Raw genomic sequence first — 22792 nt, forward strand, 5'->3', positions numbered from 1 at the left:
ATGAATTGAGGAAAAAGAAAATTCCGTGAATATTTAAAAACATCGTCAGAACTTTGTGCTAAGGCTTGGGAGCAACATATACAAGTAAATAGGGTAGCTCCAAATTTTATCTGTTGTTTTTCTGTTATGTGACCTGTTTCTTTGAAGAAATTGATACAGGAGCCGTGCATGCTGACCCCTAACTTTTCCGATTTATCGGTTGATGATGCCATTAATGTTTCCTCTATGAATTTTCCGCCAATATGGGCTTTATTTGACACCTTACGGCTTGCTAACTTATATTTAACTTACATCTTATATTTAACCATAGTATTACATCTTATATTTAACCATTATTTTTATTTATTAGCAAAAAGGGCGTTGCTATTAAGTTCGTTTTGGCATTTTGCGTTGTAAACTTTAAATGTCGATCAGTTCTCAAACTGTTGCCACCAAATATTACAGTCCTGTATTATATTTAAAGAAATTAAACAACGAAGAATCTGCATAAATGTACCTATCTTTCTCGCATAGTGATAAAACAATGGTACCTAGAGCCATCAAATTGTGAATAAAGTACGTTTCCACCAGAATATGGGCATCTGGAAGCCCAAAATTGGAATTTGAAATTTGTTTTATTATCGATTTCATATTTTGTAACACTTTAACAAATTTTTGACGAACAAAGTCAACGATTTGAAAGCGAGCAATGGCAAAACTGTACGGACAAATAAACATCTTTATCTGCAGTGCGACAGACTGTGTATCGGAAATTCTAAAGATATGCTCATTTTAAAATTATTTTGCGATATTGCTGACGAATTGAATTTTATGATTTATGTCCAAAGAACATTTAATAAATAAAGGTAACGCACAAAAGGTTAAAATAGTTCCTTTGGGCGTAATGTAAAATCTAAAAGCTTTCAGATATTTATAGTTTTTCTTTCTCTCTCTTTTTTTTTTTTTTTTTTTTTTTTTTTTTAGTTTAAAGGGGTATTTGCCCTGAAGGACTATTAATTTCGTTTTGTCATTTTGCGTTGGTTCACTATAAATATCGGCTCACTTTTTAAATTGTTGCCACCAAATATTATCGGTCTGTGTTATATTTAAAGAAATTAAATAATGAAGAATCTCCATAAATGTATGTATGTTTCTCTCACTGGGATAAAACAACGATACCTAGAGCTATCAAATTTTGAATAAAGCACTCTTCTACTGAATATGGTCATCTGGAAGCACAAATTCGGAATTTGAAATTTGTTTTATTATCGACTTCATATTTTGTAACTCTTTAACGAATTTTTGATTAATAAACTCACGGTTTCAAAGCGAGCAATGGCAACATTGTACGGGGGAAAAAATAAGTATCTTCAGCGCTCGAGACTGTGTATCTCAAATTTGCTCATTTTAAAATTATTTTGCGATATTGCAGTGAATTGAATTTTATGGTTTAAGCTAGACCAAAGGGTCAATTGGCCTTGAAGGACTGTTAATTTCATTTTAGCATTTTGCTTTGAAAACTATTAACGGCGGATCACTTTTCAAATTGCGACGAAATATTATTGCCCTGTATTATATTATATTTAAAGAAATGAAATAATGAAGAATCTGCATAAATGTATTTATGTTTCTCGCTTTGTCATAAAACAACGGTACCTAGAGCCATCAAAATTAGGATAACGTAATCTTCCATAGAAAATGGGCATGTGGAAGCCCTTTAAATTTGAAATTTGTTTTATTATCGATTTCATATTTTGTAACACTTCAACGAATTTTTGATTAAAAAAATTAAACGATTTCAAAGCGGGCAATGGCAACACTGCACGAAAAAAAAAAATATCACCAGCTCCGGAGACTCTGTATCGGAAATTCTAAAGATATGGTCATTTTAAAATTATTATACGATATTGTTGTTGAACTGAATTTTATGGTTTGAGTACGTAGAACATGATATTTAATAAATAAAGGTAACACACAGAACGTTTAAAAACGTCCCGTTGGACGTAATTTAAAATCTGAAACCTTTCAGATTTTTTTTTAATTTTAATTTTATTTTATTTTGGTGGGAAGATGGGATATGGTAATACACATGAGGGCTCTCTGCTGGAGATGGACAAATCCTTTCTCACGGTTCTTTTTGTAACTCACTGCTCACTAACCTTGATGAAAATTATTCGAAACGTCGAATGAAGGTGAATGAAAAGTAGTTATCGAGAATAGAACGAAGAGTAGAAAGAATCGAACGAGAAGTGCGATCGGAAAAACGGACTCAATCAAACGCTCATTCCCAGCACTGATTTCTTTCAGGTTTAGTTTTTAAGATTCCTAAAACCTCCTTTCTACAAAAAACTAACAATAAAAAATTTTCAAAAAGTTCGTAAATGATAAATATTAAATACTCTTTTAATATGGGAACATAAATATTCTTTTCTCTTCTATAAGGGGATTCGAACTCTCTTAGCACGCTTCCAGCAAGACCTCTGCTCTCTTTCGCCAGTCAGGCACATGCTCGCCTTCTATAGTGAATCAGTTAGTAAATGAATAGTAGATATCTATTCTTGGCACGCTTTAAACAAGAGCTATTGTCCGTGAACTACTCCATATTCTGGATTCAGAGTAAATTCCTGCATTAAAGTGAATCGGTTCTCTGAATAAATTCCGGGGCGGATCGTCCAACTCTGCTATCTGCCTAAGGCTAAAGATGTCTTCGTATAGAATCCGTTTCGACACCACTGTGAATGAGAACACAATTTTCTCACTGATGGATTTAATTAATTCATTTAATCGTAAGTTTAATCGCCATTGAATAGTCCACATGGGGGAATAAATTCTCGCAGAACTGTTTTTTTCTCCCTCCTTTCGACGACAACGGCAAACGAGAGAACAGGGTTTCGGCCCCGCTCTTCCCGCGATGGAGTTAATAGTTAATATCAAAGGTGTGCTACGTAGAGGTTGCTTGAAAAAAAAAAAAAAAAAAAGACGAGACGCACAGGACGAATAAAAAATTAATTTTGCGTATTCATTGGTTCTGTTGGGATGATTCTTCTGCAAGCGTTGTTAATTCCATCACAGAAAACTGAAGCGCTTTTCGCGTATTTAAGTGGAGTTCAAATAGCTATGATCCACCCAATGCTAAAATACAATGGACTGTATGGGAATTCATACAACGTGTTTATTTTCCAAAAAGAGCGACACATTGTGTACTGTTTGGTATCAAGAGTACGAGTGTGAAATTTTAGAGGATTTCAATGATGAATGATGAAGGATTGCGACAGATTAACTCCAGCACATTTTGTAGCACGTGGCTGCGTAGCTACTTAATGGAGTCACTATAGTAAGATTTGGTCGGACATGTAATGTTTTTACCGTTTATATTAATCAAGGTTGCTGCAAATTCAACTCATGAATGTTCAATAAACAAGCTTCGTTAGATAAAGTATGTGGATTTACTTTAAGGGCACTATACCACGAAGAATAAGGTGAAGTATTTTATTTGTTTCTTTTTGTAAGGTAGTCATAACTTAATGTACTTATTTTAGTGTAATGTCAACAATTATTGGGCATATGTGACTTTTTTTTTCGGCGTCTACAGTGTATCTCGTTTTGTACCAATTACACACCATAACAACCACCTGTTCGAGCAATCTCAGCACTAAATTTCTTAGTGTAGTTTTCCTTTTCTTTTCGGGATTCTTAACATTATTCTTCCATCAAATTTAATTATTTTTTTTACTCCACTAAAGCTAATCAAAGATTTTGCTGTCAGTGTTTTAATAATACTTTCGAATTACTCTACGGCTCCTCTGAAGTTCTAAAAATGTTTGAAATTAATCAATTGATGTTATCCGAAATTTTTTCAAAGAATTTTTTCAAATTTTTTCAATTTTTTCACATTCAAAAGCAAATCTGATAGCTGCTGCCTTTTTAAAAAATGATTTAATAGTTAAAATTATAAACTGCTCTGAAATTAATTGTTAACCTTTTTAGCACTAAAGGTTCTAATTGTCTCGAACTCCATTTTTAATCCGTATCACTTTTCAAATAAAAAGATGTTGCCCCCCAAATACCATTGCCATGTATTATCTAAATATAGGGAATATTAAAAAAGTAGTATGGCTGTACTTACATTCTATCACAAATTCTAAATATATGTTGCTTTTAAAAAATTTTTGATTTTACTGTTTAATTTTACGTGGCATAAGTGCGAAGACAGTGATGTTTAATAATAACGTTAAAAACACAAAACAATTTGTGAAGATCATCCTGTTAATGAAACTGAACATTGATATAATGAACTGGGGAAAGGCTGAAAAATATAGAAAAGGCAATAATGAACATTTTACCAGAAATTCTAAAAATATGCTGCTCTTAAAATTTTGCGATTTTACTGTTGAATTTTATGTGGCGTGAGTTCAATTAAAACAATGCTTGATAATAAAGTTAAAAAAAAAAAAATTACGTTAGCAAGAATGAGTCCAAGAGCAGACTGGTCAATTGCGAGCTCAGCGAGAGAATTAAAAACCTTAACAAACCCCAGGTGCGATGTTAAAACCTGAGTTTTAGACTTTTTATTTTTGCTGCTGTCACCCTGTAAGTGTTAATCCTCTTATTTTGAAAGGATATCATTTACAGCATAAACTATTTGCAAGAAAATTTACTGAATCTTGTATCAGCGTATGTTCACGGTTAGTATAACTTTCCGAAATCTTTTATGAGAGGATACTATCAGGCTTACTTTCACGTTTTCCTGCTTGCATCCCCGAAGACGAAGCGAAGGTCTTGGCGACTGGCTATTATCACCCTAGTAGCAACCCTATAAAGAAATTTCCTCCGCGAAAAGGTAGGCAAGCACGAAAGATGCTGCTTCGTATCTCCCTTAATACCCCATCATTCTGTCCCCCACCCCCTTTCCACCTCTTGCCGTTCCCTGAGATCAGCTTGACGCAGTTTAGTTCCAATTTGCTCTCAGGACTGCAAAATTTCTCGCCGCGACCGACCCCTCCGCATCTCGCACCTTTAAACGCCCGCTTCCGTGCGCTAAAAGTTTTTGAATTTGAAATGACGGCAATTTATTCCGTGGAACGGGAAGGGGCGAAGAGGGTCAGCGCTCTTCCCCGTGTAAAGGGGCTCTCTATGGCATCCTAGAACGCCCTTTAATGGTTTGCGGGTTGTGTGGATTCTCAAATTGAAAGAAAAGAATAACACACTGCAAAGAAAAGACTAGTTTTATTTCAAAATGAATTAGTTTTTGTTTGTATCTTTCCTCTACATCTCCCTACCTATACACCTAACTCACCTGCACTTTTCGACGCGTAGGTAGCACCTACATATTCCATGGTAGAGCGTTATATCACAAGTATAAACATTTTAATAACGATTCGAATTCCGGGAAAAATGGAACTTTTGATAATTTTAGAACAACCCTGTTTCTCAAACAGGGCGTAATTTCATAGTTTCAAGAGGGGGGGACAGTGTGGTTAGTCTTTTAGTTAAATGTTAAGTATTTAGTTTTAGTTTATGAATATAAAAAAAAATCTGATGTAGACACCACGACTTCTTTCTACAACCTATTAAATTATACACATATTTGCCGCACGTCATTTAAACTTATTTCCTCGAATTTTTCTTCCTTAATTAGCTGATCCCTCAAGGCAAGTCGAAAATGACATAAAAAATTGCAAGTTTTTTAAAAGTAAATACCTCGGTCATTTTTTCTCGAACGGGAATCAAACTTCTTATAATTTTAATTTTTCATAACGAGTAAAATTTTTCCAAAATATAAGTATGAAAAGCAGCAAGCAATATTAAAAAATAGATTTCGTTGTTTGTCCAATTTTTTTAAAATTTGACTTTGCCAAAATATGGATATTTTCGTCGTTTAAAACAGTTCTATAACTGGAACTGGAAATAGTATATGGCTACCACAAACGATTGTGACTATAAAGGCCGAGTAAAGAATTTTAAGCCGGATAAGGGAGCTGGGTGTATGGGTGTGTGTGTGTATACATATATATATACACTCGTGCTAAAAAATAAGCAACAAACGCTAAAAGGAAATGTGCGAATGTAACGAGGGGAATTAAAACATGTCAATCGACCCAGTAGAACGGGCGATATAGAACTGTCCCTCCCCCTTTTTTCCCCACAGTGTACGTATGTAGATTCAAACTTCACGAAAACATCCATTTTATTTTTTGTCAAATGCCAGTTACATTGGCCGTTACTCCTTGCTTGCCAATAGCGCTGAAATCTACAAGAAAAATATGTTAGTGCTTCACACACGTCCAAATGTTCTGCCGTCATTGGCCGTCCACCATTACATAAAACACACAACGGCGAATCAGCTAGTCCAGTGCGAAATAAATGATTCTGTAGACAGTCATATCCCGTCAATAGTCTAAAAGATGCAACCGCAACTGCTCGCGGGTGGTCAGGAACAAAAACATCCATTTTTAATCCCGCCTTTTACAATCCGTTTTGGGGGGAAAAGTATTTTATTCTGTCTGTGCGTATAGACGTCACGCAGAAAAAATAGTCAAAATAGAAAGAGTCGGGAACGCAGATAATAAATATTTCCTTTGAAATTTGAGGGCTGGCTGCATGGGCGTTTTCGTGGTTTTCCCCATGTGTAACGTGTATACGAGCCAGTTTCCCTTAGAAAGTCCTCCACGAAAGGCATCCCTCCCTTTAGGCAGATAGCCCTCGTGTGCTTTGCCATAATTAAAAAAATACACACCTTTGAAATTTGATACCCGAAATATTTCGTGATTACACTACTTCTTTTACTTCGTAAAAGGAAGTAAAAAGATACTTTTAATGAACTTTTGGTATTTACTAGCACTTTCTATGCCTTTTCTCATTTAATTTATAAAATACATTAAAAATAATATAAATAATACGTTAATTAATAATAAGTTTAAAATAAATAAATGTGCATATATATATTTCGAGTCCTGGGAAGGACGAGAGAAATGATCTAAGAGTGGTGAAAGGGATGCATGGAACAAAAAGGTTCAGAACCACTGTTTAAAAATTGGATACTGATAATGAAACATCGTATCTTGAGTCCACATTATGGTGTTGCAGTCACAGGCTTGTTTTAAATATCACAGGAGGCCTTCCCTCAAGCTAAAGCTTCGCGTATTAATGCGAAGTCACATCCAAACAGGAAAAAATATGTAACTTTGTGCATGTATTTGTACGATTCGTATGTTAAACTAACTATGATTTTAGTCTTGACGTTAATTTCTTTCGGTATTTCTCACCAAAATGCAAATTAGTTTTTGTTGTTGTTGCTTTTCCTCCGGTTTCGGACGAAGTCAGACAAGGTCCGAAAGACCGTAGACTCTAAGAAAGTCTAGAAAATGGTATGGACATGTGCGGTGTCGAGCTGTTCCCAGGAACTTGGTTAGTGCATAGAAGAGTGATGATTTGAACTACCTTCTCTGATCGGTAGTTAGCCGGAGTAGGGATCCAATCTGGAGATCCAACCTGCGTAAAAGGCTGCTGCTACAGTCTGTGCGGATATATCTGCTAATGGACATACCTCTGGCCATTTAGAAAAACGATTGACACATGTGAGACAGTATCCAAAACCTTCGGATGGAGGGAGAGGTCCTATGAGGTCAATGTGCACGTATTCGAATCTAGCACTATAGGTGGCACAAAAACACCAATTTTACTTTTGGTATGGCGTGTCACTTTAGATTTCTGACACTGTAAGCACTCACGAGCCCAAGATGCGACATCCGCTTTCACTGAAGGCCAAACATATCTTTCGTCGATCAGCTTTACTGAGGCTTTTACTCAGTAAAGAGTCACTGAGGCTTTTACTCCGTTGTGAGAAAGAGTGAAGGCTGCTAAACACTGCTCGACGAAATGACTGTGGAACGAAAGGACGAATGCGACCAGTGGAGATATCACAATGCAGAATAACTGGAGGCTCACCAATAGGGAGGGGCTTCAGCAATAACGAGGTAGTCGAATTTCCGGATAAAATATTTTGCAGTTTTGCATCATTTTCCTGCTCCTTGGAAAGCTGGTAGTAGTCGATAGCAGATGGTGTGCTAATAGTAGCTATATGAATCCGAGACAGCGCATCCGCTACCACATTGTCTGAACCTTTTAAGTAGCGAATATCAGTCGTAAATTGGCTGATAAAGTCCAGTTGTCTTAGTTGTCGTGGAGAGCATTTATCTTCTTTTTGCCGAAATGCAAATGTAAGCGGTTTGTGGTCTGTGAATAAGATGAAGTTACGACCTTCGACCATATGTCCAAAGTGCCTTGTGGCCATATATGACGCAAGGAGCTCTTTATCGTATGCACTGTATCTCTGTTGTGTTGGAGATAATTTTTTTTTAGTAAAAAGCAAGAGGTTGCCATCCTTTTTCAACTTGTTGGTGAAGAACTGCACCCATAGCTGTATCAGAAGCACCAACTACAATTGCGAGTGGGGCCTCTGATGAAAGATGGTACAAGATCGTCGCGTCTGACAGATCTTTCTTACATTTCTCAAATGCATTTGTGGTTACTTCCGTCCATTCGATTGGTTTTTTTTCGTTTTTCGTCGCTCCCTTTAGGTACGTATTGAGTACTGTTTGATTTTTTGCAGCTTGCGGAATAAAACGGCGGTAAAAGTTGCACATAGGCAGAAAACGCCTAAGTTCTTTCACGGTTCCTGGTTTGAGGAAATTCACAATTGGTGAAACTTTCTCTGGCAAAGGACTGATTTCCTCGGGCGTTATCATATGTCCTAGAAATTTCACAGTTGATTTACTCAAGACACATTTAGCTGCATTTAGTACCACACCATAATCCGTGAATCGCTGGAACACCATCTTAAGATGTTGCATGTGCTGGATGTCATTTTCAGATGCTACCAATACATCATCAAAGTATGGTACACAAAAGTCCAGTCCGCTGAGAACGTGATGAATGAACCCCTGGAATGTAGCCGCAGCATTCGATAACCCAAATAAATATTCGAAAAGACCAAATGGTGTAGAAACGGCTGTTTTTGGCACATCTTCTCGCACGGGAATCTGATGGTAAGCTCTTTCCAAATCCAGAGATGAAAATATCCGCTTCCTATCTAACACTTGAAGACAGTCCTGTATGTGAGGAACAGGATACCGATCTGGAATGGTGACACTATTTAATTTCCTATAATCCCCACATGGTCTCCAATCTCCATTGCTTTTCATCACCATGTGCAGAGGGGATACCCAGCAGCTTTTGGAGGGTCTGCAGATTCCGGTTTCAACTATCAGGTTCAATGTTCCGTCTTACTTTCTTCGGGAACATGCAAGGACCTGACTCGGAACAGAGAGCTTACTAAAGCTATGTTCAAAAACTGTGGGAAGTAGACAGGATACACAAGAAGGGTATACAAAACCCTTTAGTTTTCTCTATTTACAGTAATTTCCGTACTTCGGAATACAAAGACCCACTACTTGTGGTCTAAACGTAAGAATATAAAAATATAACTAAACTCTAATTTAACTTTAAAATAATAAACGTGGAAGATTGGCCTTATATTAACAGGAAGCCGTATGTAGTACAGAGAACTGTGAACACTACAATACGTTTAAAATTAACAAGAGGATTAAACCTCTGGCCTGGAAGGCAACCAGCAACTGAGTAAAACTTCTAAGGTAAGCGGCCTGCTTCGACTAACTGCTTCCTCTCTGGCTTGGCAAAAAGCCACAACTTAAATACTTGGCGTTCGCCAGACAAACTTTGCATAAATACGTTAACGCTTATAATTCTGGCCAGAAGTAGAAAATAAGAAGTGATAGTAAAGATTTAAAATAAAATAAACGTTAGTAAAACTTAAGATCCTTACATACTTCCCGCCAGAGTTAATTAGTTTGAAACTGAGGTCTAAAACGACCTTGTTGAAAAATTTTAGCTCTAGAATCTAAGAGCGAGGCCAATCTTTTACAAACATTTTTCGCTAGAAACTAGAAATTTAAAAGAAAGAAATTTGTTTTTACAATAACAGCTCCCAGGACACGCAATTTTTTCATCTGTACTGCATCTAAACAGGAGCTTTTATTCAAATCTGGTTCCTTCCAGAGATCTGGAAGGAAAACTAGTTTAATGAAATGTTACACAATGAAATGGCAAGTAACATGTATAATTATATTTCTCTTAACATTCTTATTTCATTCATGACTATTTTAATTATCTCTCCCCATGCTCTCTGACATGTGTTGTAAAAGAACACCAAACACGAATGTGTTTATGTCTACGTGTTCAACACTTGCTCCTACAATCAAAGCACTAACGTGTTAAAAATTCAACATACCAAGACCTCGTAACACACCCTAACTTCAACTCTAAATCCTGAGGTACTATTCTGAAAGTGGCTAACTCTGAAGTGTAGCGTCAGAGAGCCTAACTACATTCATTCAACCTTTAACACATATTCACCATGATTTGGTCTTTTTACAGTCACACGAATAACAAATTTTTAACATTACTTTCACTTTTACCATATCACGGTATTTCTTAACATTTGAAATAACAGTTCACATTGTATATAAGAACATATTAACATGCCGTTAATTTTACGCATTTGACAACATACATTAGTAGTACATTGTTAACTTCTATTCTTTTCAAAGCAAGTGCCAATTCTTTCTACATTGAAATACTACATTTCAAAAAGTCTTTCAGACTAAAACTTCTTTCTTGCCAGAAAGTATTAAATAAAATTTATACAATAACTTTTACAATATTTAAGTCTTTACACATCGCTATTATACATAAACTTTAGTTTTACACGCGAGTAATTGAAAAACATAATACCAAAATCGGTAACAACTCATTTCTCGCCCTTTTGGCGATAAAGGTAGTCCTCGCATGAGGTAAAACTTCTTGAAATCTGCCACTTGCAGTAAGAATGAAAGATTAACTTAAGTTTGCAAAGTAACATAAAATTTTACTTATCTTTGTGATATTCGGACATTCTTTTCTGAGCCCAGTCCTGGAAAGTAGCGTAGATTCTTGTTTGATTTATCCTCCTTCGTGTGCGGGCTCGCCCTTCAGAGCCTTCCTCTAGAAGCTTTCTTTTTTTTCCAGTTCGGTCACCCTTGAATACCTTCTTTTTCGCCTCTGCCTGTGGTCTTGGCCGTTTGATGGCAGCTGGTCTTGGCGGAACCGGGAGGCTTCTTTCGCGTTCCTGTTTGGACCTCGTTGCTGGCCGTTCAAATTTTCCTTGTAACTTTCCCTCCGCCGCTGGTGGCCCTTCCGCAGTTCGGCGACATTTGCTGCGGAGAGTCCTGTCGGATGAGTAGATCTTCCGTTTTAGAGCCGGGTTATAGTTGCCGTCATTTCTCCTGGCTCTCTTTGCATACGTCGTCCTTCTCCCTTCTTCACTCTGGGGGTGTTCGTGAGCCCTCTTTTCTGGACGGTTGAACGGCTTCTTTTTCTTGTTACCTTCAATTTTTCCGCGGGGAAACTTTCTTTTCACTTGCTCCTGCCTCTTAATGGCTTGCCCTTGTACTTGTCGATGTTCCACCTCTGGAGCTTGTGCCTGCTGTGTCTGCCGTGCCGGATCCTGCAAAAGATCTTTAAAATTTTGCATTTTATTACGATCATAGTAGGGTTTGATTTGATGAATGTTTGCGGAGCAGGTTACCCCTTTCCTGGCTTTTAACACTACTACAGCGTGAGTAATTTTTTCTATGACATATGGTCCTTCAAATCGTGGAAAAAATTTGGCAGTTTTATCTTCTGGTGCTGAAGAAAGTGAATGCTTAATTTTTAATACTTCATCCCCTACTTTATAAGTTACTCCCCGTCGTTTCAAGTCGTAATACAGCTTTTGTTTTCTCCATGCTACTTCCGTATTCTTTTTTGCTTCTTTAATTAGTTTTTCTATATCACCCATTTTAAATTCTGGGGCTCTTTGTTGCACATAAAATAATTTATCTAACGGCGTTATAATCTTTCTGCCTAAAAATAACTCAGCAGGAGTTTTGCCGTTGTATCATGTTTTGCGGTCCTAAGGGCGAAAGCAAATATATTGACATAGTTATCCCAGCTTTTATGAAAATTTTTAACATAACTACGGATAATTTTCACTATATTTCTATTGACCCGTTCCGCTATATTTGATTGCGGCCGATACGGGACCATTTTTAAATGACGTATGCCCAGTTTTTGGCACATGTCTTCAAATACATTACTTGCAAATTGAGGACCATTATCCGATATAACTTTTAGGGGCACCCCGTATTTTAAAATATATTTATTTAAAATAGAATCAGTAACTAATTTCGCGGAGGCTCGTTTTAAGGGAACAATTTCGGTCCACTTACTAAAATGATCAACCATAACAAGGAGATAGCGACTTTTATTTAACTGACTTTTTGGGAAAGGGCCCAATAAATCGATGCCAATTATTTCATTTGGAAATTCGGATTTAATACTATTTAGAAACCCGGCCGGGCGGAAATTAATATAATTAACTGCTTGACATGTTGGGCAGGACTGGACATACGCCCTTGTTAACTTTTGCAGTTCAGGAAAATAGACTGCCTCGCGTTCGCGTTGGATAGTTTTTCGAATACCAGCATGAGAAGCTAAAGGGCTGTCATGGAGCTCCTGCAGGATATTTAATCTAAGACTAGCTGGGATAACAGGTCGAAATTCGTTGTTTGGAATTCGTAGTTTTTGTATAAAATAATAGACCATCTATTAGTTCGTAATGGGCCGCCCTATTTCTTATCGCCACAATATCTTGGTGGCTAAAATTTTCAGGATCCTTTAAATACTCATAAATGCTTCCAAACTCAGGATCCTTACCCAGTTCGGTTATTACAGTTTCTCGGGAATTTATTGTACATGCTGTGAGCATTGCTACCTTTACGGTATTACCTTCTTCATCTATTTTAATTCTGGGTAGGGCATCTGCTACGATATTTTCCTTTCCGGGAGTATGCTTGATTACCAGATTATATTCTTGTAGCTTGAGTGCCCATCTTATTAACCTTGGGGATAAGTTTTTCCCTGAGTACAATCTAGTTACCGCCGCATGATCAGAGTACACTGTTATTGGCGCCTTTCCAAAATAGACTCGGAACTTTTGCACTGCTAACAGAACTGCAAGTGCCTCTCTCTCGGTCGCGGAATAGTTTCTTTGTGTTTGATTTAAAGTTCGGCTAAAAAATGCCACGGGCTGTTGATTTTGCGAAAGTACCGCTCCTACCGCATAATCCGAAGCATCCGCTGAAATTTCTAAATTCTCATCCTTTTCAGGAAATTTCAACACAGGGGCTTGCGTTAATGCTTGTTTTAATTTTTCGAAAGCACTATTGGCTTCGGCCGTCCACGAGAATCTTGCCTTTTTCCTTTTTAATTTTAACAATGGCTCAGCAATAGCTGCAAAATCTTTTATAAAGAACCTATAATATGAACAAAGTCCTAGAAAAGAAGAGAGCTTCTTTGCCGTGTTCGGAGTCGGATACTTTTGTACAGCGATTATTTTTGATTCGTCTGTCTCGATTCCTTTCTGAGATATTTTGTAACCTAAATATTTTAATTCAGGGGCTGCAAATTTGCACTTTTCGACATCAACTTTTAGACCGGCCTCATTTAATAAAGCAAACACCTGTCTTAAATCCTGTACATGTTGGTCGAGATTATCACTAGTAATAATGATATCGTCTAAATAGATAAATGTGGACTTTCCAAGAACAGGCCTTAACACAATGTCCATACATCGCTGAAATGTTGCCGGTGCCCCTGAAAGGCCAAACGGCATACGCAAAAATGCATAAGTGCCAGACTTGGTTATAAAAGCAGTCTTAGGCACCTCCTCAGGCCTAACCCCTATTTGAAAATAACCAGTCGTTAAGTCTAAAGTCGTCATATATTTGGTGGATGTTATGTTCTTTAGAATTTCTTCAATAATAGGTAACGGATATACCGGATATTTAGTTATGGAGTTTAATTTACGGTAGTCAATTGCGAATCTCCACCTTTTTGGATGTGTCAAAGGATAGTCATTATTTTTCTTACATAAAACCACCGGGCTAGCATAACTACTTGAGATGGGCGTTATGATCTTTTTACGTAGCATATCGGTGATATGCCATTCTATAATTTTTTCCTTATTCTTATCATACCGGTATGCTTTGTGGCGAACTGGCATTGAATCTCCGGTGTCAATACTATGGTTAGTAATCTGAGTAAATCCTGGAATATCACTAAATAAGGAAGCAAATGCACTTACCACTTGTCGGATTCTTCGCTGTTCTTCATTAGGCAGGTGGTCAAGATTTAACATCGGCGGTTCAGCCTTTTCTCCACGAACTGGTTTCATCGTCAGCTTAAGGGACGCTTCATTAAAATCCAGCGTTGCTTGTGCCTCTGAAAGAAAATCTATTCCTAAAATAATACGTGCTTGCAGATTCTTTACTATGAAAAACATAACCTTTACTTGTTCGTCCTTGATACGGACATACAGCGGTAATTTACCTATACACTTACATTTTTCTCCTTGCGCCGCTAACACTGTCGTATTATCCGAATTATATATGCGGTATTTCCGAAAATACTTCCTAAAAAAATCTTCTGCCACACAGGAACACTGCGCGCCTGTATCCAGGAGTGCGGTGGCTGGGATATTATTCACCAACACTTCAATCTTCGGAAGAGTCAAATTTTTCACCATTACTGTATTTAACTTGAAGGAAGAGGGGGTTTCGTGGCCTTCGGATTTCCGTACCCTCCCGTCAGCAGAAATCCGTTTTAGTTTAAATTATTTTTCATTTCCGTGCTTTCCTTCTTTTTCCGCTGGCCTTCAGACTTTTTTTCTGGCTTATTATTGAACTGTCGACTTTCGCCGGTTGTTTTTGGATACTCGGATTTTCTTGACCACTGATTCGACTTGCTTCTGTAGCCGTGTTCTTGACTTTGCTGTGGTCTGGCTTCGTTGCTCATACTGGCGTCTTCTTTCAATGTCCGCCGTTCTTCTACTTTCAAACTGGATTGCTAGCTTCAAACTGGATTGCTAGCACTGTTTCCGTTGGCTGCCATGATACCATCGGCCATCTCAGCTAGCTTGTCTAACTTGTCATTGAAAATGGCTAAAATCTGTTGCGCATGCAGCGGCGGTCGTTGCAAGAAAAGCGATTCAAGAAATCCTCACTCATTCCTGAGCCAGCCTTACTTGGCAAGTCCGTCCTTATTACACTATTTCAGACATAGCAATAGCTCGCTAACCTGTCTAGTACGTTCAGCTTTCAGATCAACAGCAACCATACACATTAATCCATTTATCATACGAAACCTAAGCTTTCGCTTTTTATTTTTCGTATCAGTTTTCAATCAGCAAAATATTTAACGGTTGAATATTTTGTTCAATATATGAAAAAGGCAAAAAGTCAAAAATTTTAATACATCTGCCTTAAAAAAGTGCGAGTAACATGCTGCGCATATTTTTGAAATGACCGAAAATTAAACCATTTACTTCACATCCGTAAGTGGATTTCGTTTTAAATTATGATAGCTCTTGGCATAAGGTGTACAAATATGCGTATGTTCAGAATTCCTGATAAGATATATATATATATATATATATTTGCATATCTTAATTACTTACATTGCTCTTCGCCTTTATATTTCACCTCCAATTCTTTAGATTTGACCTGTACAGTGGTCTCAAATTGGCGGCCTACGGCCCATGAGACCCCGGAAACAATTTTATGCTGACTGCGAATTCATCTCCTGTATATTAATTAGCATTATTGTGCTCTAAGTGTTCAGTTAGCAGACTGCATAAATTACGCAATTACGATTTTGAAAAGGTAGAAGGCACCTGACATCGCAAAAAGTTAAAATGTAAAAGAAGCAATAGTGCGAACTATTAAAAAAACATTTTTAGAATTTTTCGAAAGCCATATCTCCATTTTGAATTGGCTGTTAGTTTAGTATAACACAGTTTCACGACTAGAAACCTATCTACCAAGTTATAGGAAGGATACTGAACTCCTTTTTTAAAGTTCGATAGAGAATATTACCTTTTTTAACTATAGTGTACTCTCAATTATCAAGGTTGCGGACTGTTTTCAGAATATCCGTGCGTGTCTGTGCTCACCCATGCACACTCAACGCTATGCGCGAGAGTGTGTAAAAATAATGAACGGTCATATGATGGCTAAATTTTTACCTCCAAATATTACCAGTTTCATTCAGTCGATGGACTAAGGTGTAATATCATCAGTAAAAGAACTTTTCGATTTTGGTCTCTTTATAACTCTTACCGAGAAAGATGATGTTTTAATGAAATTCTTGAAACAGTTAACTGTATTGGATGACATATATGAAGTAGCAAAATTTTGATCGAAAGTAAAACCAATAACACTCGTGCTATCATGCTGGAAAATTCTTCAAAAATTTCGATCGGGAAAAGAGGTATGTTTCGATGGCGATTTGACTGAACTAGGTTTTCATTGCTTAAGTGATGCGGATTATTATTATTATAAGGGCACAGCCCCAATCCTCTTAGTCGGCACAAGCCGGTCGTATGATCAAGGACTGGCCAGAATAAGTGATGCGGATATCGTTTCAAATGTCACAAGAACATAAGAATCAGAAAATAGCACTGAAAATGCAAGCGAAGAAAATGCTGACAATTATATTAGTCCCGAGACGACAACAATAACTTTTGTTGAAACTCTTTTGGTCTTCTTCGTCGAAAGGAGATTCGAATATAGTGATAAAATGCACTTCAAAAATGCAAAATGAAATTCGACAAATATTTAAACGTTCTCAAAAACAAAGTAAACTTTCTGATTTTTTTAAGAATTAAGCAATACAATATGCTTGAAAGTTGACAGTTTGGAATATCCGTGACTTGCTTCCCCGGAATTATCCCGGATAATCCAAAATTTATTGTTAACTTGCAGAACGGTCTTTCAGCAGTGCTCGTTGAAAAGAGTTATTTAGTCTCTTTTACATATGAAAGTAAAAAAGGGTAATAGAAAACAATTTTGTTCAGTTTTTCTGTATTTCTGGATCTTGAAAAAACCACTGGTCAGTCTTCAGTATTAAACAGCAGAAACCTACTCTCTTCCAAATGCTCCTACCCTCTCAAAGCTAAATTATTCATCCCGATTTTGCTTTTTATTATAATTTTTGCCTGGAATTCTTCTGTATCTTGTCCGGTCTGTCTGAACCGAGTATAAAAACAAATCGATAATCGTGACGCAAAATCGACAATTGATTGTTCTCGTCCAAGCTGCTTAAAAGAAGAATCGCGCCATCTATCGGATTTCTAAACAGCTCTTCCGATTCGAATTTGTCGTCAAATAAATATCACTTTTTTATTATTAGTGGATCTGCACGCGTCAAATAATCCATTATTTACAAAGGTATCAACGTTTGAAGATGGGAATCATTGTAAAACGCTGTTGCGTGACTATGTGCCATTATCTTCGTGGTATCGTTAAAGCAATAAGATACAGTTTTGTATTTGCGTGGCCTGAGAGTTTTTTTTTTTTTTAATATATATATATATCTTTGCAAAAAGAAATGTACTTCCAGATGCGTGCTACCTTTGTAAAATGATAATATATGTCTCAAGATACTTCTTCCTAATATGATCATTAGGAATCAAAATGAATATATTCTAATTTTCGAGATAGATAACAAATCACTGTAAGAATGAAATTTTGGCTTGAAATTGTGTTTCTATCTTAACATAAAAAATAATTTGTGACACTTACAAGCATTATTAGTTTGGAAAAAGAAAAGGTTTCGTGGAATGCAATAATTTATTCTAGCTTTATCCGAATGTGCTTCATTTAAAAAAAAAAAAAAAAAATTAAGTTTCTCCTCATGTCGAATAATTTTTTTATCATGATTATTAAATTGAAATACCCTAGATTTAATGATACTTTTTATTTCTTTTTATTTCGTCATTCGTGATTCTTAATGCAGTTAAAGGATGCTAAATTTTAGACACATTTTTTAATTAACAATTTTTTTTTCGCTTGCCATATTGTTTGCAGAGAAAATCTTCAAAATCCCTTCAAGAATACTAACCGCAGTTTTATATTTGAACCAACAAGTTCTTGCAATTTAAAAAGTTTATTTTTTGTATATGGGTAGAATAAGTTTTTTGATTGTCACCAGAAATGAACAAATTTCTCTCTTTCGTAATTTTACTAAAAGTAAAATTAAGAATGCAAAGAATAATCTTTTTATACATCTTCAACCTCTAAAAAATGAGGAATACAGAAAACTGACGTTAAACATTTTGCTAGTTAAGAAAATGAACGAAAGTTCTAATTGCAGAGTTCGTCAAGATATGTTTGCAAAATATTACGTGCCCTCTCCCTCCCCCAAAATAATTAATCCGTTCTTACAAAAAAAAATTCCCATCATTATAAAATTTTTTAATACTAAAATACCTATAAATAATACTAAAATATCTATAAATAATACTAAAATACCTATAATACTAAATAGCTATAAATGGGTGGGTTAAATATAGACTGTACATAAATGTTTTTCTGCTGTCTAGATCAAAAGCAATTTTTTAGCATGTTCTAACATCTCTGAAATTTTTTTGGTAATCGATTTCACGCCTTTAACAACGTTACCCTATTAAATATCATCTCTGTTTTTCCGCAATCGTAAACACTATCTTACTCGGCATACAGCATACAATAGCCAAGTATCAGATAATCATGCCATTTTCATACTTTCCTGCAATATCTCTTTTTCCTTCTCACGGTGATCCTAACAATTTTCTACGCTGCTTGAGGCCTCTCATTGACTTTATTAAAGATCATTGCTAACGGACTTACAAAACATTTACTCGAAAAATTTCAAAATTACTTGAAAATTCAGAGTTATAGCGTGGCGTTTTTACTGAACAGTAAGAAGCAAAAGGCGTATTAACGCTTTTAAGCAGTCGGAGCATTATCTCGAAAGAGGTAACGAGGGCAGTCCTCGCAGTCGTGACTCGTCGAAGAGTCGAATTCCAAGCAAATTTCGCATAGCAAACAAAAAGTTTTACATCCAAACAGGATGCATACGAAGTTGGGCATATTAGAAAGTGGACGTATGCCGATGTACCACTGGTACTTAAATACTGCATAAACATCTCTCGATTTCGAGAATGAACTGACAACTGACATAAGCCATTGTTCTTCAACAGCCCAAAAAAAAAAAAAAAAAAAAAACTACGAAATTGTTGAAGTTTCAAGTAAAATTATTGACAGCTTGTTGTTGTTTTTAGCCTAATTTCGCACGCTTAATTACCACTTCAAAGCATCATTCGAAGTGTTTATTTTTAAGAATCAATGAGCTCCAGTGATTGTTTTTCTCTGTTTTATAGGAATACTAGCTGGTTTTCTGTAGCAAGTTCACAACGAAGGTATCCTCTTAAGGCAAACAATGCCTGATTTGTCATAATCGATGAACCAAATAACTATCCATCACTTTTTAAAATGAAATAATATCATAAAATTCACGAAACTTTGCTTTTATTGCATTTTGAGAAATGAATTCAGTAATGAGTAATTGTTTTCAATACTCTAATTTCTATAGGATTTTTAACCCGTTTCGAAGTTTTTCTTGACAGGAAAGAAGAAGCGTACAAATTATGAAACTACTTTCAGCATTACATCATTATACTAATTTTTACAAAAATCTGAATCTCTTATTTTTATACAAATATTTCCATCCAACGCATCATTAAGGTATTCTTTACGCCATTTAGCAGTGTTTTTGCTATCAATGCATAGATATCGCATGTTTTACCCTTACCGTTCTGTCCCTTACTGTTCGAAGCTATCTTATTTTTTTCTGCTGACAAATCGGGTATTCAGTTTCATTTTTTTTATCTTACAGGACATAAGGAAAGCTGTGGTGCCATTATTAAAAAGTTTTCAAGCCGAAGTGGATAGCTTGTCTAAGAGAAGTAAAGCAGCCGAAGCGGCCTTCCTCACCATCTATAGGACTTTCATCGAACTACCAGGTAAGCCCTATTTTCAGTTTCTTCATTCAGTTTTCAAATACCGTCGATTTTCAACTAACGAGCAACTGATATTCCTCCTTCTACAGAGAAATAGACTCTGTTTTATTTATTGTTTACTTTTTCAATATATAATCTCTTAGGCTTCATCTTAAGTATTGTAGCAATGTATTAACACTCAAGGGGTAGCGTTTTGTTTTATTTAAAATTTTGTTCATGTATGAATGAAAAACTGCAAGAAAGAATATGCAGTATATTCAACGTTGTTCGAAGTTTAATACTGGGAGAAATATCATAGCAGGTTTCCTTTCTCAAAGACGTGAAAATTAGTTCTTGAGTGAGACAATAAGTCTTAAAATTCCTTCTGGCCGCAGTTGGCCATTGCGAGAAATATACTCTCAGGTTGGTAGCGGGTAGCCAGGCAACGGTTTCTGGATCTCTTGGCAGAAATATAAGAAGATAATTCTGACAGCGCAGGCAGGAAAATGCTCTTGGCAGAGCTAAAATCACCAAGAGAACAAATCTGTCTCTTCTACTAACTAACTACCTAGCTGGGCACATCTTTTCTGTTCCGGATTTTCTGGGCGTGTAGGGAAGACTTCCTTGATTATCCCTAGACTTTCTTGATTAGTATTTCTCTATTGGCCCTGCGCTCTGAATTCTTACAGGTATGATGTTGAAAGACCTTCGGAAAGTTCCTTAATCTACAAACTTGGAAAGTTATCCGTTCCCAACTACAGGAGTCGTCACCGACAGGAAGTCGACGCACATATGTACAAATATAAGTAGATGCGCGCGAACTTTGAGTGAAGGATTTCCACGTTACAGTTTTTCTTAGAAACAAATCAATGTTCCCCTTCGGAACACCCATGAAATGAAACAAAGAGTCGAGAACGGTCTTGATTTTAGGGTTACGTTCATATTTTTCGAGAACTGGTGCGTGATCGTCATAAAATAACTGAAAACGTTATAGTTGCGAGAATTTCTGTGTGTGGTCAAAAGGTAGTGAAGACATTACGGTATAAAGCTTAAAGATTGTCCGTAGGCACAGTTGGGCCTCGATAAGTCTTTGAGCCCACAAAGGTGGGCGTAGTCAGAGGCGGATGGGGTTGGGCTAATCGGCGCTGGCAATTTGAAAAAAAGTTTAGTAGCAACTTTTTTTTTTTTTTTTCAATTTATCCATCGTTCCCTAGAGCTAAAGGGTGTCATGGAATTAAAGGTACAAGGAACAGTTTTTTTTTCTTTCCAAGAACGGATTAATAATTTTCCCTTTATATTTTAGTGGAAAATTTCATTTGATTTACGTCAAAGGATCTGGAGTGGATTAATGACGTATATCGAGGTCCCACTATGTATATACTCCTTATTACTTATAGACAATTTTTAATTCGGAGAATAATAGTCAGCTTTTCAAAAGTTTAACTGTTTATTCTACCATTTTACAGCTTAGTTGTGGGTAATAAATTCTAGATTTAATTATAGAGGTATTAGATTCCAGTTCGACAAATTTCATCTACTAAATGATCACATCATTGTTTCGGTTTGTTCAAGAAATGATATCCGTAGATCCATCTGTAACTACAAGATATTATCTCATTTTCTATGGCATAGTTGCGAGTTCTAAAGTTAAAAACTTTTTTAGAAGAGAAATATGTGAACTGTTTGATATAAATTGCGTTTTACAGTATTACATCACAATTACAAGAAATAACTCATCCTGAAAAACTCATTTAGAGAAGGTCAGTTGACAACGGAATGTAGCTACAGTTTTATGCGGAACGTTAGCCTACAAGATACCACTAATGATAGAGCTTTCTATGTCGGGGGTATTGTTTGCGGTACTGATAAACACCACTGTTAATCAACTCTACAGTTATATCCCCATTTATAATACAGAGAGAGAGTAGATATCATTAGTGGACTGAATAATATCTCGCTTACTGGCGAATTGTTTCGCCATGCGAAAGTTTGCAAGACTTCTGTATTTCTAAATTAATTCGGCAGAGAAACTTGTAATCTGGAAACTTCGTACTATTCAAAATACTACTTGATACTATTAAAAAGATAAAAAATTTAAGTATATTGTAGAGTCATTAGATTATATCGATAAAGGAACGTGAAAAATATACAATGCCCTCGCCGGGTTTTGAACTGCGGATTTCGCGAAGACGAGTCGAGTGTGTTTCCAGTTACACCACGAATGCATGCGAAAAGGAGGAAGAAATACCTTATAATATATACATATATATGTGTGTAACATAAAAAAAATTATAAATCAAAATTATAATTTAAATTAGCAATAGTCCCTTAATTCTTCATTTTAATTTAGGTATTTCTTCTTTCTATTTTAGAAATAGTAATTGCTTATAATAACTTTTCCTGGACTGTGCAATTTCTAGATTAATCCATATCATCTGACTTTTGCATAATACTGGTAGCGTAAATGGTTTGGGAAGGTAAAACTCGTAGCAGCCAATAATAATTTTACAGCTTTATTAGCTATCCAATCAAAATGTATTGAAATTGATACTAACTCACTCTGAATTAAGGTTTCGTCCTGAACACAAGCCACTACGCTTCTGCATCTCGGCTTAGTTAGATTACGGCTGTGTTATTCCAGTAATCAAAAGTGTAAAAAATGCAGACGTTATGCTCTGGAACAGGCACGATTAGTGTGATATTTGTGGCTGTGAAATCTTTAACTACAATAAAAGAAATATTACTTAAATATGCTACGATTGCATTCCTCATTACGGATCTTCTATATATGCTTCAACATTAATCTACGCAATCAATTTCGAACTCATTACATATATA

At 36.1% G+C, this 22792-nt stretch overlaps 1 protein-coding gene across 1 annotated transcript in view; it reads left to right on the top strand.

Moving 5' to 3' along the window:
- The window catches only part of LOC146997625 (protein CASP-like), a 611670-nt gene extending 591520 nt beyond the window's left edge, over nt 1–20150 (top strand). The window contains exons 3-4 of the mRNA XM_085814364.1: nt 19852–19978; nt 20119–20150. Of these exons, the coding sequence (XP_085670490.1) occupies nt 19852–19978; nt 20119–20150 (159 nt within the window). The remainder of the gene's footprint in view (nt 1–19851; nt 19979–20118) is intronic.
- Nucleotides 20151–22792: the final 2642 nt, after the last annotated feature.

The sequence above is a fragment of the Stegodyphus dumicola genome, chromosome 4 (assembly GCF_044657685.1).
Source record: "Stegodyphus dumicola isolate Sdum_Otavi_A_Nest chromosome 4, ASM4465768v1".
Classification (NCBI taxonomy): Eukaryota; Metazoa; Arthropoda; class Arachnida; order Araneae; family Eresidae; genus Stegodyphus; species Stegodyphus dumicola.